This window comes from Notolepis coatsorum (genome assembly GCF_963971535.1).
Source record: "Notolepis coatsorum genome assembly, chromosome: 18".
In the NCBI taxonomy this organism is placed as follows: Eukaryota; Metazoa; Chordata; class Actinopteri; order Aulopiformes; family Paralepididae; genus Notolepis; species Notolepis coatsorum.
Window position 1 is genome coordinate 52,075,618 of NC_140182.1, and position 19,073 is coordinate 52,094,690.

Below are 19,073 nucleotides of genomic sequence, written 5' to 3' on the forward strand. Positions count from 1 at the left end.
TACAGCACTTAAAAAAAAGAAATAAAAAAAAGGAGGATAAGCATGAGCTTGTCAAATGACATGGCGGCATAAACAAAGGGAGCGTGGATCAAACTTGGCCTGCAGGCTACAAATTGCAGCAGTGCTGCTATGATCAAAATACACACCCATGTTTACATAGGCGATCCGAGTGAGGTGCTAAAATACTATTCAAATCTTCCAGAACATAGATTTTTTTTGCTCTAGGATATTTGGTCATTTTAGTAGATTTTCCATGACTGGAAATCTAGTCTCTGAATTTCCAGGGATTCCAGGACGAGTGGAAACCCTGCAGGAGGAAGCATGTAGAATAATGTGACATTGGGCGCTTATTGTGATTTGATGAAATTCAAGGCATGTCAGACTCCTATGACCATGATAATTTTACACATCTTCCTACAGAACCCCTACCATTGTTATTTCAGCACAATCTCGCTTAAAATATGTAAATAAAGTACTAATTGACCACAGGAAATAAATTACATATTGTAGTATATGTACATATTTTATAGAAAATATACAATGTGTACATAATATTACAAATAAGTACATCAATACATTACAGAAAATGTACGCTTTTACCGTTTTCAGAAAACTCTTTCAGAAGACTGTATTTGTATCAGGGTGGGTGGGTGGCTTAATCTAGTGGTGAGAGCACTCACGCAACCACAATCATTGCTGGTTTGACTCCCGGTTGCAGTTTTTATTTTTTTACTTTTGCGGATACAAAACATATATAATAATATGACTTATACAAGAACATGTAAATATATTACTTCTGGCTATAACATAACGTACATCATATACATTGTTTGCTGTGGTCAATTAGTACTTTATTTACGTTTTATTTACCAGACTTTGTTGGTTATTTTGGATTAGGAAGATAGGTAGGCTTGGAAATCATGCAGAATGATGTGCAACCGGAAGCATTTGCAGTTTTACCAGTATTATTTTTAGACATACTCTGGCTGAATGTCCCCCAGGGTGGCTGCTGTGATTCTGGCTTCCGCTCCTGAGGACAGTAGTCAGTGTGCTCCATGACTGCCCGTCAAACCTTCGCACAACTACCTGTCTTCTTCTGCTCCGGTGGTAAGGCACGCACACTTCCACTGGCTGCAGGGGATGTCAAAGGCAGAAATTAAGTAGTTAAGGTTATGTATTTAATGTAGTCTTTAACATGTATGTGTTATGTAGAAATCCCTGCCAAGGTAGAGATTTGACTCTACTGGATGTACCGGTAGCTACTTTTAGACCTTTTCACATTTACAAATGTAACACATAAAGCTAACGAACTGCACATTGCTATTAAAATATAACAACCCCCGCCCCCCCTTCCCTTGGTTTCCCTTACTTACTTCCCGACTGTCTCCCCTACTGGCTCCTGTATTTGTTGTCTGTTACTCATGGTTTTATGTTCTTGTGTGTATTCATATTGTTCCCGGTGGTTCTGTTTCTTTGTTTCTTTGTTTTTTGCCTATTGTACAGCGACTTTGGGTCATTGAAAATCGCTATACAGGGGTGCCAGAGTGGCGCACCACGTTACTGCACAGCAGACCTACGCGGTCGACCCGGGTTCGTCTCCCGAACCCAACGTACATTTGCCGCATGTCTTTCCCCCCCATATCTTCTCCCGACGGTCCTCTCTCTGCTCTGTCGGTCATGTCTGACCTGAAAAAGCTGTAAAAATGCAAAAAATAAATCTTAAAAAAAAGAAAAGCGCTATACAAAATGTATTCTTATTATTAACTTCTTAACTCATTCAGCGCCATACCCGAGAAAAGTCAAGTTATCTCGCCATGCGTTGAGCGCCAGAAACCAGAGTATTCTCGGGTTTTGATCCTTTGGTCTTTTCCTTTGATCCCCGTTCTATACGGTCAACTGGAGCCCTCTAGGTGTCTCTGATTCATCTCCCTACATTGGAATTGCAATGACGATCGAATCTCACCAGGTGGCAGTATCGCCTACCTTTTGAACTCGGATTGTCTGGACTAAACTGTCTCTGTCCTGATCCCTTTCTTTCCTGACTCACTCTGAGGAGGAGGAGCTCTTGCAGAGCAATCGCTAGGAGATCTCCTCGCCTCAAAACCTATAGTTTCCCGTATACACAAGTAATTACATATAAACGAGTAATCGCGATCGCCGATGGGATCATTGGAATTATTCTTTTTGGAGTACCTTCTGGCTAAGGTAAGGTATATTCTATGTCTATTTTACCGAACCTGAAACATGTTTCTGTAACGATCAGTGTTGTATCTTACCGGACCTAAACCAAGCTTTTTGTAACGATCGCATTTTCGGGGTAAGACTAATAGGGCGATGTTTAGCGTGTAACAAACTATAGTGTGTAGAAATGAACTGATTAGTCAGTAATGGACTATGAACAATGCCTGTAAAATGATACTACTATACGATGGGTCTGCAAACATCGCTAAAATGGTCAATAACGCTGGCGCCATTTAGTAAAGATGGCGAAAGCTGGTGGCAGTGTGACGGATACGTCTGTGCACCGCACCCGCACATGTTAACCGTATTGTTTGTACACGTTTACATTCATGATACACATACACAATTTCTATTTCACATAATGACACACGACACATAGACTTGCGTACTGATATCATATCCATTCTTTATTATTTGACTTACATGGTTAAGTGCATGCATGTTGTTCATTGTTTGTTTTCTCCAACTCTGCAGCCAGCCATCCCCACTCTGGGCAAACAGAGCAGCTGTGACTGATCGGTCCTAAATGGCCGGATGGGGGGGGGTGGACCAAACCATGTTGCGGGAGATGCCGGGGGGGTTTATTGTATTGTAATTTAGTTTGCTTATATGTATTTCCTTATTAATTAAGATTATTAGTTGTGCAGTTTGGTAGTTGTGTTGTGTGTTGTGTGTGTATTGTTTGTTAGATTCATTAGAAGTGTAAGATATTATTTAGTAAAATATTAATTATCAATTAGCCCACTTAGATTAGATGTATCTGGCCAGGGCCTATATATAGTTTTGAGTTCTTAGTTGTCATGGTCTTCCGTTCTGTTCAGGTCTGGTTTTGTCCTGCTGTATTATTTTGACCATTTATGTTATATTTAAATTATGTTTTTGCATGGGTAAATAAAACCCTTATTCTTTGGCTGTTTTTGAAATGGGTAAAATAAAACCCTTATTTTTTGGCAAAACCACTGTGTCCTCCTTGTCTGGCTGCTTGGTCCCTTACAAATGGTGACAGCGGTGGGATCAGCACGCCGAGGACGGTGTTTTTTTTTGGAATGACTATTTACATTTTTTTTCTCCCTTGCTTCCCTGAAGAAAATGCCACAAGGAAGGGGAAGGGGGAACCCCGGGCAGCGGTCGGCTGTACCAGAAGACAATGTGGAAAACGACGATGGGGAAGAACCTGGAGCAACTGGAGGGGCCGGTGAGCCACCTGGAGGTGTCAGTGGAGAACCCACCCTAACAGACCTATCCAACATCCTCCGAGCCTTTATGGGCCAGCAACAGGTCAGGGAGACCCGAATGGAGGAAGAAGCGGCAAGGCAAGGGCAGTGGGTTAAAGACATCCAGTACCAGTTCTCTCTACTTCAGTTGGAAGTCACAGCACGTACCTTCCCAGCCACGTTACCACCCCCAGAGGACTCACCTACAGGCGTGGAACCACAGCGTGACTCCTCACAGGCAGAGTTACTGTTTGGAGCCAGCCAACACACGGGCAGCCTCTCTGGTCAGTATCGAGTTCCCCAGGAACCCAGACTGGAAAAATTGACTGATTCAGATGATATTGAACATTTTCTAGTAACTTTTGAGCGCATTGCAGGTGCCTGTAGGTGGCATAAAGCAGATTGGACCTTTCGACTGGTTCCTCTACTCACTGGTAAGGCCAGGAGTGCCTATGTAAACATGGATGCTGATGACTCACTTGATTATGACCAAGTCAAAACAGCCATTCTCCAGAAGTATGATATTAACCCAGAAACATACAGACAGAGGTTTCGATCATGGGAGGTGCAGTCCAACGAGACCCCTAAAGAGCTTTATGTAAGGCTAAAAGAATTGTATGACAAATGGGTCCAGCCTAAAGGCAAGACTGTGAAGGACATTGGAGAAACCATGATATTGGAACAGTTTCTGAGAATGTTGTCCCCTGAGCTACAGGTGTGGATCCGGGAACATGACCCTGGCACGGCAGCAGAAGCAGCTCGTCTGGCTGACATCTTTGTGGCCGCCAGACGGAATAACCAACCGTGGACCAATGCTGCATGGAAGGTAGCCAAGGAGCCGTGGCGACCGGGTTCATTCCCGCAGGCCACTCGCCAAGCATCCACCGATGTGGGTAAGTTTCCCCAAAGGGGAAACCCGCCAATGACTGTCAGATACTCCAGCCCAAAAGTGCCTGTTTGTTATCTGTGTGGGCAGGAGGGGCATACCAAGCCCATGTGCCCTAAAAACCCTGTCAAGCTGACCCAGTTATGCTATGCTCCACGATACAGGACTGAGCCCGAGTGGAAGTATGAGCAGCCCACAAGGGAGATCACAGTGGAAATCAATGGCCAGGAGCTCAGGGCGTTGATTGACACGGGTAGTGCACAAACTCTGGTTCATCAGCAGTATGTACCACTCCATCAAGTGCGCACCTCAGAAACCGTTCCCATATGTTGTGTGCACGGGGATGAAAAGGCATACCCCACTGCTGATCTGTATATTAAGGTACAGGGACAAGCTTACCTGCTCACTGTTGGCATTTCCAATAACCTACCCTTTCCTGTCATATTAGGAAACGACTTGCCGGTGCTGTTTGATTTGCTGCAGTCCCGTCAGACCTGCAATGCTGCCCTCACCCGAGCTCAGGCTAAGCAGACGACCGAACCTGATCAGACACTTGCGGTGCTGCCATTCTATGATGTAGAGGTGGGGGCAGAACCAGGTAAACCACGGAAACCCCGCAAGCAAAGGAGAGGAGAGAAGTTTCAAGGTACTGTTGTCCATCCCCAAGGTGAACCAAACCCAGAGCTTCCCCTAGGCTTTAGAATACCGACCAACATTATTGACATGCAACAAGCAGACCCCAGCCTAGTTGGCTGTTTATCCAAGGCTAAAGGGAGAGGGAAAGTTGAGGCTGGACTTGAGAGTGGCCCTGATAACTACTTTTTACAGCGAGGTATCCTTTATCGCCAGACTAAGTCCACTGAGCAGATGGTGGTTCCAAAAGCAACCCGGGAAGTAATACTTGATCTGGGACATTCCATTCCCTGGGCTGGCCACCTAGGAAAGCATAGAACCACTGCCCGCATACAGAGACAATTTTTTTGGCCTGGCCTACGTAGAGATATCGCTGCCTACTGTCGGAGCTGCCCTCAATGCCAGTTGACCGCAAAGCGGGACTATGCCAAAGCACCTCTCCAGCCATTACCAGTTATAGGCACTCCATTCGAACGACTAGGTATGGATGTGGTCGGTCCACTAGAAAAGAGCAAGTCTGGTAACCGGTTTCTGCTAGTCATTACAGATTATGCCACAAAATATCCTGAAGTGTTCCCCCTCAAGTCAGTCAAAGCCAAGACTGTTGCATTCTGTCTGGTGCAGTTCTTCTCCAGGGTAGGGTTCCCCCGGGAAATACTTACGGACCAGGGCACAAATTTCATGTCCAAGCTCCTGAAGGATGTATACCAGCTGTTGGGCATCAGAAGCTTAAGAACAACACCATATCATCCACAGACCGATGGTCTAACCGAGCGTTTCAATCAGACCTTAAAACAGATGCTCCGCAAGTTTGTCAGTGACTCTGGTTCTGATTGGGACCAGTGGCTCCCCTATCTGATGTTTGCTTACAGAGAAGTACCACAGGCCTCTACCAGCTATTCACCTTTTGAGTTGATGTATGGACATGAGGTAAGGGGGCCTCTTTCACTCCTGAAGGATGTCTGGCAGAGGGACCAGGAGGTAAACGAACCCTGTGATGTTGTCTCTTATGTGATTCAGATGCGGGAGAAGCTGACAAGGATGTCTGCTCTGGCCCAGGAGAGTATGGTGGTGGCCCAGCGACGGCAAAAGACCTTGTATGATCGGTCTGCCGGGGAGAGGAGCTTTGAAACAGGCCAGGAAGTGCTGGTCATGCTACCTACTGAGGAAAGCAAGCTGCTGGCAAAATGGCAAGGGCCCTTCAAGGTAATCAAGAAACTTGGTTCCACCACTTACCAAATCTCCACCCCAGGTCGTGGCCGTTCTACCAAGAACCTACATGTCAACCTACTGAGAGAGTGGGTCCCCCGACCAAAGCCACCAGACAGTCTACCAGTGCTGCTGATCCGGAGGGTAGAGGAGGATGATGCTGGAGAGCAGTACTTACCGGAGCCTACCTCGCCTGTCCTCGATCTACACCATCTGTCGCCAGAACGACAGGCTCAGGTACAAGCTGTATGTGATCCAGCGGTGGTCCAGGAGAACCCTGGCCGTACACAGGTAGTAGAACATGAGATTGTGCTGAAGGACAATGCTGCTGTTAAACGCATGAGTTATCGCATTCCTGAACGCTTGCTAGAGTCCCTCAAGAAGGAGATTGACCTCATGCTGTCCCTTGGCATCATCGAGCAGTCCCGAAGTGAGTGGTGCAATCCCATTGTTCTTGTTCCAAAGAAGGATGCATCGATCAGGTTCTGTATTGACTTTCGTTATTTGAATTCAGTGTCAAAATTTGATTCTTACCCAACACCCCGTATCGATGACCTGATTGACCGTCTGGGTCAAGCCAAATATTTGACTACCATTGATCTATGTAAAGGATATTGGCAGGTTCCCCTTTCCCACAAGTCCCGTGAGCTTACTGCTTTCCGGACACAGTGGGGCCTGTTCCACTTCACAGTGATGCCCTTTGGATTGCATGGTGCGCCGGCCACCTTCCAGCGGCTCATGGATGGGGTCATCAGTGGATTGTCAGAGTTTGCCTCAGCCTATCTGGATGACATTGTTGTTTATAGCAACACCTGGACAGATCACATGGGACACCTGAAGAGAGTCTTTCAGTGTCTCAAGGAGGCTGGCCTCACCATCAACCCCTCCAAATGTGCATTCGCCAGAGTCGAGACCGAGTACCTGGGATATGTCATCGGGAACGGGGTCTGCCGGCCTCAGGTCCACAAGGTCCAAGCCATTCAGCAGTGTCCCCTGCCACAAACCAGGAAGCAGTTGAGGTCGTTTTTGGGCATGTCAGGTTGGTACCATAGATTTGTGCCCAACTACTCTGCCAGGGCTGCCCTCCTCACTGACATGCTCAGCCAGAACTGTCCTAACCCGTTGAGGTGGACAGAAGAGGCTGTTTTGGCCTTTAAAGACCTTCAGCAAGCTCTAAGGAGTGACCCTGTGTTGTGTTGCCCAGATTTCACTAAGACTTTCTTTCTACAGACTGATGCCTCAGATCGGGGTGTAGGGGCCGTCCTTCTGCAGGGCCCGCCTGATGACCGACACCCCGTGGTTTTCATCAGTAGGAAGCTGTTTCCTAGAGAGACGAGGTACTCCACCATCGAGAAGGAGTGTCTGGCAGTCAAATGGGCCATTTCCTCTCTGAAGTACTATCTTCTGGGACGCGAGTTCATTCTGGAGACTGACCACAAGGCGCTGACATGGATGGAGAGGATGAGAGATTCCAACAGCCGGATCACTCGCTGGTATCTCGACCTGCAGCCCTACAGATTTCGTGTCCTCCACATCCCGGGCAAGGACAATGTGACTGCTGACTACCTGTCCCGCTGTGCCAGCGGGCTTCCAGAGGAGGGGGAGTATGTGACGGATACGTCTGTGCACCGCACCCGCACATGTTAACCGTATTGTTTGTACACGTTTACATTCATGATACACATACACAATTTCTATTTCACATAATGACACACGACACATAGACTTGCGTACTGATATCATATCCATTCTTTATTATTTGACTTACATGGTTAAGTGCATGCATGTTGTTCATTGTTTGTTTTCTCCAACTCTGCAGCCAGCCATCCCCACTCTGGGCAAACAGAGCAGCTGTGACTGATCGGTCCTAAATGGCCGGATGGGGGGGGGTGGACCAAACCATGTTGCGGGAGATGCCGGGGGGGTTTATTGTATTGTAATTTAGTTTCCTTATATGTATTTCCTTATTAATTAAGATTATTAGTTGTGCAGTTTGGTAGTTGTGTTGTGTGTTGTGTGTGTATTGTTTGTTAGATTCATTAGAAGTGTAAGATATTATTTAGTAAAATATTAATTATCAATTAGCCCACTTAGATTAGATGTATCTGGCCAGGGCCTATATATAGTTTTGAGTTCTTAGTTGTCATGGTCTTCCGTTCTGTTCAGGTCTGGTTTTGTCCTGCTGTATTATTTTGACCATTTATGTTATATTTAAATTATGTTTTTGCATGGGTAAATAAAACCCTTATTCTTTGGCTGTTTTTGAAATGGGTAAAATAAAACCCTTATTTTTTGGCAAAACCACTGTGTCCTCCTTGTCTGGCTGCTTGGTCCCTTACAGGCAGTCAAAGAGTTAACAGGTGGGCAGAAAAGTGAAATATATTTTACTTGATTTTGAGGACTGCATACTTTTTTTTGCAAAGCTCATCTTTATACTTTATGCTTATAGCACATGCATACGCCTGGTCTCTTTTGAAAGATAACATTCTGAAGTTACTAATGCAAAAAAGGAAAATCACTTTTAGTGCTAATGAAATGTAACATAGGGCTGAACTTGAATTGAACTTGAGTACTCACATTTTCTGTAGCAGTTGCAAAACAATATATAAAAAAATTATAATAGGCATAAACTGGAAAACACAGCGGATCCATAGCCTGAAGTCTTATGTAGTACAAGTCCAAATTTTATAAAGATCCGTTCAGAAATGAGTCTTCTAGAGAGATCCGGGCAAACCGTGTGCCAAAAAAGTTCTCCGGTATTCCATTTCCTCATCCACAGCCATTAATTCAGAATGTTTTTTCACTTCTGGTTTTCACTTGTCAACTTTCACCTAGATCCCTTATTCACACACCCCCACGTGGGGTATCATTGGAAAGCTACACTCATTGGCTACAACCCTGTCCAATCATTTTCGCAAATCGGCGGAGTTAGAGCGTCGGAAGTCCGGGGTGGTAATCTGACACTTTCGCGTAAAAAGTTGCACGCCTGACATATCGTCATGTAACTCGAGAACCGAGGCACAGATTTTGTCGAGTGAGGTGGCGTTCGAACGGCAATTCGGTAATTTATATGTTCGGCGAAAAATGCAGCCCGAGCCGTTAGATGCTCGCAAAGTGCCGTGACTTTCGTCTGTTCCGACGGCGGGCCGTTGCATGTTAACTATTTGACTGCCATGCTGTTTTTCCATCTTTTCTCCCTGACCATTTTCACGATGTTTGCAGACCCATCGTATATTCTATATTATAGCTATGGAGACAATAGTATGGCTAATTTGACAGGCACTATTTATACCAGCGTTTCCGTTAGCCGGTAATTACCGGTATTTGACCGGCAAAATCTGTTGAAGTCCGACATATTTAATCTCTCCGGTCTTAATGTCCGGTGAAAATAATTCCCTCTAAGCACAATTTGATTGAATTGTATTAAAATAGGATAAAATTAAATAGCCTATGCGATGAACGAAACAATCATTACATTTGTTTCATCGTTGCTTCACCAAGCAGGTATAATAATGACACCGCTGTGTCAGCGGGAGATTGCTGCTAGATTTGCGACTGCATGCAGCTGCAGAGCCACAGAATCCACCATAACCCACCCATTTGTACTGGCACAGTGCAGTACTCCAATTCAGCCATTGGCAATTCAGCTGTTGGGTGGGGGGCGCTGTTGAGCGGTCCCCAGATAGAGCCTTAAAACAGCTGAATCTGCTGCTTTGCAGCGACATACTCTTTGCAAATAAGTCGTTGCGAGGTGGAGAGTCATCACGCAAACCCACGATAATGTTGCCGTCTCTCTCTGCCAAATTTCTCAGTTCTTCGCTTGATATAATTAATACAAATGTCCAATATAACGGAATTCGTTAGCTCATAAAAATGTGATTATAACAGACTGCTGTTTATTAATGTCGGGCGACTGCCCACAGACACCTATTTGATTTAAAGTCGGCAGCAGCACGGAGTCTCTGGACTTATTTTATTTGGAATATAATGACTGTATACCCAAAAGTAGCCTAGTTTTAAGTTAAAATATTATAAATCTACATGCCTTAAGGATAAATTGGGATGGGAGAAATATAGAAAGAGAAAAAGTGGATACAAAAAGATAAAGGAAACTCGACCATATAGATGTTTCTATTCCGAAAGGGGGGGGGGGGGGGGCGTTTTCTGAGACTGGGATCGTTAAAAAAGCATGTTTTATGATGGGGTACGGTCAAATAGACGTAAAGTAGACGTTACCTTTGTCAGCAAGTACTAGGGGTGGGAATCATCAGTTTCATCACGATACGATACGATATCGATTCTTTGGACAACGATACGATATTTGCCGATATCACAAAGTCTGCCACGATACGATACGATACGATTCAATTCAGGTGCCTGCGATCGATATGAGGCGATATTATGTGCCCATTTAACACAATCAGTCACATTTAGATCAACTAAAAAAAGGCTACGGAAATATCAATTGATGTATTTATTTTTGAGCTCTTCCAGACATTTAAATGAAAAACAATCTATTGTTTTTAATACAAATAGACCTCCCGTTCACTTTTGTTTTTATATATTGAGCTTTAACACACACACAGACACACACAGACACACACACACACACACACACACACACACACACACGCAGTCCCCCACAGCCCCCACCCCTCCTCCTTCCAAGTCCCCTCTTCACTCTCCTGTTCTCTCTCACGGTTAGCTGCTTAGCTTTTAAGCAGCCAACGCGACGTTCATTTAGATATTTAACGCGACGTTGGCATAAAGGAATGCCTGTTATATGCATTTGACCCGTTGCGGGGAAAAAACTGCACAGACTTATATCTGCTCGCAAAATAGACGCTCTGTAGTGCTTTACAGCAGACGCAAACACTGCTGTAATGTGTACACGGAGTTTCACAATATTATACTGGGCGCCGGCGGATATGACTCGCGGGGATTTTCAAAATAAGAGTATCGCAATATGAATCGATCTTTTTACGTTGCGTCGATCCTATTTGATTATTGATAATAGATCGATATATCGATCTGGATCGATGTATTGTCCCACCCCTAGCAAGTACTCCACTCTTGCTCCAAGTGTCTTGGATCAGAACAGGATCAATAACTATAACGTTAGATGGCCCGCCAGCAGCGCCAGGGTAACGATCCAGATAACAGCCAGGTATCGTTACATCCAAACAGCCCGTCTGAAAATACTAGAATCCAACATACCGGTAGTCTGGTGAAAACGCACCTTATCATACATAAGTGCGATTGTTTTGTCTTCTTCATAGTTCTCCAATAGTTCCAATAACGGTCGCCATTACCGGTAAAGTCCTCAAGCCTCGGAGTGCTCAGGCCCGGTGCCGACTATAACACGGAACAGAATAGGTTACAGACTATAGTATTTCTATGATTTACCAGAAGTGCTGAGTCCAATGTAGTCCGGTGAAAACGCACGTTATCATCCATAAGTGTGATCTCTTGAATCTTGAAAAGTGTGATCGTTTTGTCCTCTAATAGTCACCACAAGTCGTGATCACCATAGCTCAGTGCTGCTCGCTCTCTCTACTTTGAGTGCTAGACACTCCCCACACTAAAGTGGCCCCACACTAGCCCAGTTCAAAAGGTAGGCGATACTGCCACCTGTCGGGATTCAATCGTCATTTCAACTTTTCTAACTTACATAGAGGTCTCTAGAACACACAGCAAGGTCCGCGCAACTGTTTAGAATAAGAAAATCGAGCGGCTAGGTGGCGCAGTGGGCAAGGCGCTCGCCACCAACGCAGGAGATGCTGGGTTCGAGCCCAGCTCTCGGCGTTGCTACCAGCTTGGCTGGTCGTTCATACTAATACAATTGGCAGTATTAGGGGGTGGGAAGCTGGTGGGTGGGGATCGGACGTTGTGGACAGCGACTCGGTCGTTTGGTGCGCCTGCGCAGTAGAATCAGGAAGCAACGGGGGCAGCGTGAGCCTCCCGCGTGCTACTCCTCGCCGCTGAGAGATCACGCTGTGCAGATGAAAAGATGCGACGGCTGCCTCCTCGAGTTCCGGAGGGGACACGTGATGCAAGGCTTCGTCCACATTGCAGCCGGCTTGTGGGAGGCATGGCCTAACAGCGTTCGAGACAGGGGGAGAAGAAGTAGATAAAAAGTAGATAAAAAAAACAAAAGAATAAGAAAATCGAGAAAAAAAATGATCTAAAAACGAGATATCTCAGGTTTGGCGCTCAACGCTTGGATTTGAAACACGAGAAATCTCGTGTTTGGCGCTGAATGAGTTAAGAGGTTTTAAACTAGTTTGTGGAAAAAGACACGTCACAAAGTTGGTCCATTATTGGCTAACAAAAAACACATGAGTAGTGCAAGATAACCCTCGACATAAACAAATGTATGCTTTCTGAAATAGAGGGTAGCAAAGGTGATGTGGGAAAACATTACCTCCACTCAGTCTGCACTGTTGGGTCCATGTTAGCACAACTCAGTTTAGTTAGCCACAACTTCAGCATGTCCATCCGTATCAAATAGTAATAATTAACATTACTTTACCTCCACTTTGTCTGCACTGCAACAGCTCTCTCCATTTATTGAATGGCAGATTTCTTCAGTAAAAAGTATTTTGGTGTAGCACAACAGCTAGACACAACTTAAGCGTGTCAGTCCGTATTAATAGTCTATGAACGTTATGCGAAGTATGTAACATGGTTGACATAATTTGGAAACGTACAAACACAAATCATTGTCATCTTAGATGATGCTAAGGTAGCTGTATACCAACACAACAAATGTTACTCCAGTCCTCTGTTTCCTGGTTCACACATGTACGCACGCACACACACATCTCGCGGATCCAAGGTAAATACACACACACACACACACACCTCAAGGGATTCCAGAACAGACTTCTTTTTAGATAGATTTGTTTCAGTGGCAAAAACAACCACTTTTAGTGGACGTACGCTACGCTACTTGGTAACTAAATAAAAACAAGAGTGAATATTTTCACAGGACATTATGACCACTTGGAACCACATTAAGTAAAATATTTTTCTAAAGTTAAGTCTTGTACTGCTCCTAAACCATTTGTTACTATTATTATAAGAAAAACAAATATACAGTGATATAGATTTTAGGCCATACCGCCCACCCCTACCTTCACCACTAATTTCATCTTCCCAAGCAAATGTGTTTGCACAGCTATGGACTAGCTACTACAAGTGTGCAGAGGAGAAAACATAATCACTTATATAGTCTTATTAACACATAATACTGTTATGTTAAGCATTGTACAAGGGCCGTATTACCTATTAACTAACACTTATTACAAGGACCTTAATATAACGCGTTTCCTAATTTCTATATTTCACTGTAAAGTACATGTATTTGACTAATAAACAAACTTGAAACTAATTCTGCTTCCACTTTTCCATGTTGAGCAAAACAGTGGTCTTGGTGGATAGAAATCAACTAAAAGTGTTCTAATTTGTACTTTGCAATTGTTTTTTTCTGCGTTGCTCGGTACAGAACAAAAGCGGAAACAATATTGTGTTTGATCTTCTTTCCACCATAGAAGCTAGTTGTCATTTGTATATTCATGTGTATGTCTGAGGATATGAAATTGGTAACACGTAACAAGACGTATTTCATGCAATGAATGGACATCAATCACACCCCTCTTGTCGTACCTTTAAAAACCTAACTCCGTGTGGAAGAAGTTCCAACGGTCGACTCAACAGGATGTCATGCTCCTCTAGCCACACCCACTTCCTATCTAGCCTCCTCTCGAGCCACTTCAGCCTTGTTGTTATCGCCAAGCAACCGGGGGGGAACAGTAGCTCCGCCCCCCCAGGGAGGAACGCATGACACCCAGCAGATGACACGCAGAAACTAAAGAGCAGAAAGATGGGGGGGAAATGGCAGAATTTATATCACTATGTATATGAAAATATATGAGAATGTTTGCATAATGTTAAGTGAAACTGTACCTGTGCTGATTGAACCCAAGATGCAACTCTGGAATTTTTGTTTCTGTACGATCTGAGAGAAGAGGCAGTGGTGCAACTTAAAGGAACATGTCAACATTACAGGAAACACGGTTACCGTCTCCTCCAGAGTCAGACAGGAAGATAGCTTAGCACAAATTAATGGAAGTGGAGACGGATCAGCTAGCCTAGCTGTTGGCCAAAAACACCCCTCCCAGAGTTTTAAGCTAGGTTAGTGATCCGTATCCGCTTCCATCCATTTGTGCTAAGCTAGGCTAGCTTGCAGCCAGATAGCTTTCTACTGAATGCACAGAGAGGAAATTGGTATCCATCTACTCTGGAGAAGAGGGTAATAATAATAACTACCGTAATATCAAATCAACTACGGCAGTGGTTCTCAAACTTTTTACACCAAGTACCACCTGAGAACGTAGCTGGCTCTCCAAGTACCACCATATGACCGGCGTTAAAATACAGTCTATTCAGCTATGCACAGTTCACGCAGGAGGCAAATGTATTCCTAATACCATTATTTATTGTTAACTTTTGTCAGACACAGCCATTTGATTTGATTTAGCAAGTGAGAAAATTAAGAACAACTGTATTTCAGCAAATGTACTTAATTCTCTCTCTATCTCTCTCTCTCTCACACAGCAAGCAATTGTCCGTCATTCTCTCTCTCTCACTCAACCAGAAACACTGGCCTGCCTGGCCTGCTTCTAAGTTCAGTGGCCTGACTGCAAAAAGAAAAAAAAAAAAAGAAAAGGGTTTTTTGTGCTTTTTTGTAAATGTTTTCAAGTACCACCAGCAGTACCACCAAGTACCACTAGTGGTACGCGTACCAGTTTGAGAACCACTGAACTACGGTATTCAACTCTGAAGGGAACTGGAGTTAAAAGACTCTTGTTTCCATGCTCACCAGGCGTAGGGGGGAGTGGAGGAGGTGTTGGAGGTCGTCCCAGAGGATTGTTACGGACATCCATCTTGAGCAGAGGCAAGGTGCTCAGGCACTGCGGAATGTGGCGAAGGTCATTGCTGTGGACAAACAGCTCCCTGAGTGAGAGGAGAGAGCCTGTGAGACAAAGAGGACAAAATTAAAGGTGCTATAGATAAAAAAAATTATGAAATCATTAAAACAAAAACATCCAGAGCTTTTAGAAAGTAAGTAAAATAAAAAATAAAAGATGTGCGAGTCCAAAATGAATGTTGTTGTTTACATGTTGTGTGTATGTATCCAGTCCCTAATTCCCATTTCCCCACGTGGAATGCACCCGATTGGGTAAACGACATGCTGGTGCTCTAGTGCGATATCTAGTGGCTGAATCTTATCTATAGCACCTTTAAGCTTTCTCTTGTTACCATTCCTTTTGATTCAAACACTCATTTTAAAAAGGAGCACACAGTGAGATTTCCAGTCATTTGGAATGAGGAGTGTGTATGCTCAACCACCTACAATTCACAGGAATAAGCACAGAATGTAGGCCATCAGTGCAAGGACTGTGTAGACTCAACTATTAAATTACGTGCTTATTCCATGCAATAGAGGCCTTTCACAGAATGTTTGTGTAGTTATTTTTCTTCCAGGATGGCTGCCTGTAACCATTGATAACCCCTTTCAAAATAAAATGCCTGTGCAGTGGTAAAGTAGGTAAAACACTGGAAAAGCACAATATTACTATTCTACTGTGATTATTTTACAAGATCCAGTAATAAGACACCAAATTATGTTTTTGTTGATATATTTCTCATATTATCAACATGTAGCAAGTCAACCGTTGTTTTGCACATAGCAACCGTTGCCATGTACAAAACAATGGTTGCTATGTTACAGGCAGCCATGTTGGAAGACAGAGATCTACACAAACATTCTGTGCAAGGCCTCTATTGTATGTGTTTGAGTCTACTACTACACTACACTATCTTCATTCCAAATGATTGAAAAGCTTACAGAGTGCAAATTTAAATTGGAGAGCCATTGTGGTGTATATGTCACATTAGTGGCATTTCAAAGACTGTGTCCCAACATCTTTTTGGGGACGGTCTGGTCTAACTGGGGGCGGTGAGTTCATCTTTCACTCACCCTCGTGCTCTTAACCATGGTCTCTCACCCTCGTGCTCTTACCCATGGTCTCTTACCCATGGTCTCTTACTCTTACCCATGGTCTCGGGAAGCTGCCTCAGCTCGTTGTGGGACAGCTCCAGCTTAACGAGAGCTCCCAGGGTGCCGATCTCCTCGGGCACGCTCCGGAGGGAGTTGTGCGAGACGTCCAGCGTCTCCAGAGCTTTCAACCGGCCCAGACTCTGGGGGAGAGAGATCAGCCGGTTCCCCAGGAGAGAGAGGTAGCTGAGGGAGGACACGTGGCCAATGTCAGGTGGCAGAGCGGAGAGGCAATTGTGGCAGAGGAGCAAGGAGGACAGTGCGGGCAGGCCAAGCAGGCAGCGGGGCAGGCAGGAGAGGCGGTTGAAGGATAGGTCCACGTGGACCAGGAGAGAAAGGGAGGAAAAGCAGGTGGGTAGAGCAGTGAGGAGGCCAGGCAGTGGGGCACCTTGAGTCGTAAAAACGGTGCCCTTGAGACAGAAGGATGAGGCGTGGAGAGCAGCAGGGGGGGGGGGGGGGGGGGGTTAAGAATGACAATGAGGGGAAACAGAGAATAACAACAGGGGTTATAATAGATCGTAGACACTATTATCCACTGCTTACATTATCCACTGCTGCATAACTGCTAAGACGGAGAAACCGAGACACATCTCTTAAACACATGAAAGTAGTCTAGGTCAACAACTCAAGTGTATATTAGGAAGTACCTCGAACAGCCAGCGAGCGCAGCTGTGTGAGGTGAGGTAGGGCCTCCAGCGCTCCCTCCAGCGCCACCTCGTCCTCAGAGCCCAGCCTGAGGTACTGGAGGCCCCTCAGCCGCCCCGGGACGGACCCCCACAGTATCGGCAGAGCGGCTGCACCTCCCCGGTAGACGTCCAGGGTGAGGCGAGTGCCGGCTAACACAGCCGAGAGCTCCACAGAGGGGGGGAGGGGAGGAGTGAGGGACAAGATTGGAGAGGATGAAGAGGAAGAGGAGACAGAAGGGGCATGGTGGATGGTGGGAGAGGGAGAGGAGAGGTTTGAGATAGAGGAGGAAGCCCAGGAGTCCATGAAGCCAACCGACGGGGAGATGGTCCTCGGCTCCCAATCTCTCATGGGTTGTTTCTCTGTTGTTTCCGTCTGACCTTCAGGCATTTCATCACCTGTATTGCTCAGTCCTCCTGTGTCAATGTCCTGGTCATTTTTTAGAACTGACACAGTTGTAATTCCGGAGTTCCTCTGTTCTTGACCTTGAAGTCCTCCCCAGAGCTTGAGGGCCATCATGTTCATAGACAGGTCTCTTGTTGGTCTGTCTGTGGACATTGTCCTTGATTGATCACGTGTCATTTCCATCTCATCCTCCCATCCTCGCCCCGTCCTATTGGCAGCTTGATGTCCGCTCCCTTTCTCTTCACTTTCCCCTTTGCTCCTTCTCTCCATTTTAAACCACAGTAGAAAGTCCAGTGCTGTCCCGTGCTACGGGTTTTCCTCTGCATAACTCCAGCGCTAAATGTGTACATGCGACATGTTGATATGAGTTCATCATGATCATCACAACTAACGTTACGTTAGCATAGTTAGAACTTCGTAAACTAACTAACTCGACCCGGTTAGCTAAACAATAACTAATAATGCAACTTTCTCTCTGTACAAAACATTAACGCTTCGTCTAACATTACATTACGTTAACTGGCGTGACGTTAACGTTACTGTTTTTAGTATAATTAAAGATAGCTACTTGTTAGTTTCTCCTAGTTCTGTATCGATCCATGTTTCCTGTCCAAGTCCCAGCAGCTACTGTTGTTGTTGTCCGAGAGACCTTTTTCAAACGAGAGATTTCTCGATTTACGCCACAGACAGCCTTTCGATTTTCCTCACAGGGCCGTCCCGTTGATGGGGGTTTCCTGTTTTTCTGCGCCACGTTTGAAAACCCGGTCTATTGCGGTGTGTAAAACGAGCGCCTCCATACTCACCCCGCCAAAGTGTCAATTGAAGGCGGGACATGGTTCTGCGTTCACGTTGCCCACCTGGTGGCGCTAAAGGAACATTTTCCCTTCGCTCACAGAACTCAGAGAGATTTGGTCCTCATCAACAGTCTATATGAATTGGAAATGGGGGACCCTGATGGAAACAAGACTAACGTCTTTCTCAGGTCTGCATCCCCTTAACAATTGTGTGTATTGAGCCGTACTGTATTGTACCCATTCTGCAATCTGTTAAATAAAGTTTTCATTCATTCATTCATTCATTCATCTGAGCAACCTCCTCTGCCTCAACCACATGTTTTCCCCTATGGTGACAGATTCAGATTCAGATTCCTTTATTGTCACGTATTTTCAGTACCTTACAGCAAAGAAAGAGTGAAATTCAATTTCGACCATAGCAGCTTCCAATAATATAAATACAGTAAAATTAGCATAGAATAAGAATAAAATATGACTAAAATAAAGATGCCTATATAAAGTTATAAAAAGTGTGCAGTGCAGATAACAGGATGTAGATATTATACTATATACAATTTAAATAACAATGGGATACAGAAAAACTGAAGCAGGAAAAAAAAGTTAATGACTCAGTGAATATGTTTCAACATAAAATAAAAGTGTATACGTAAAAATAAATAGGGCCCTGTGTATTTCAAGGGTGTCCAGAAATAGCTCCATGGTGTCCAGGGGGACATAAGAACATGCCTGGATAACTGACGGGACAAAACAGGCAAATACCCATTCTCTCCCAGGGTTATAATCCAACCAGGCTTCAGACAATTATAATTTCCAGAGCTAAATAGTTTAATTTGCAATTTAACGAAAGTATGAATAAGAATGACTATTTTGATCCACTCTGTGTT

General features: G+C 44.7%; 1 protein-coding gene across 1 annotated transcript in view; it reads right to left on the bottom strand.

The window, feature by feature from the left end:
• The window catches only part of pidd1 (p53-induced death domain protein 1), a 52,615-nt gene extending 34,711 nt beyond the window's left edge, over positions 1-17,904 (bottom strand). The window contains 7 exon segments of the mRNA XM_084335356.1: positions 982-1,131; positions 13,852-14,053; positions 14,152-14,203; positions 15,068-15,220; positions 16,305-16,699; positions 16,701-16,716; positions 16,954-17,904. Coding sequence (XP_084191482.1) covers positions 982-1,131; positions 13,852-14,053; positions 14,152-14,203; positions 15,068-15,220; positions 16,305-16,699; positions 16,701-16,716; positions 16,954-17,665 — 1,680 coding nt within the window. The 5' untranslated portion in view covers positions 17,666-17,904.
• Positions 17,905-19,073: the final 1,169 nt, after the last annotated feature.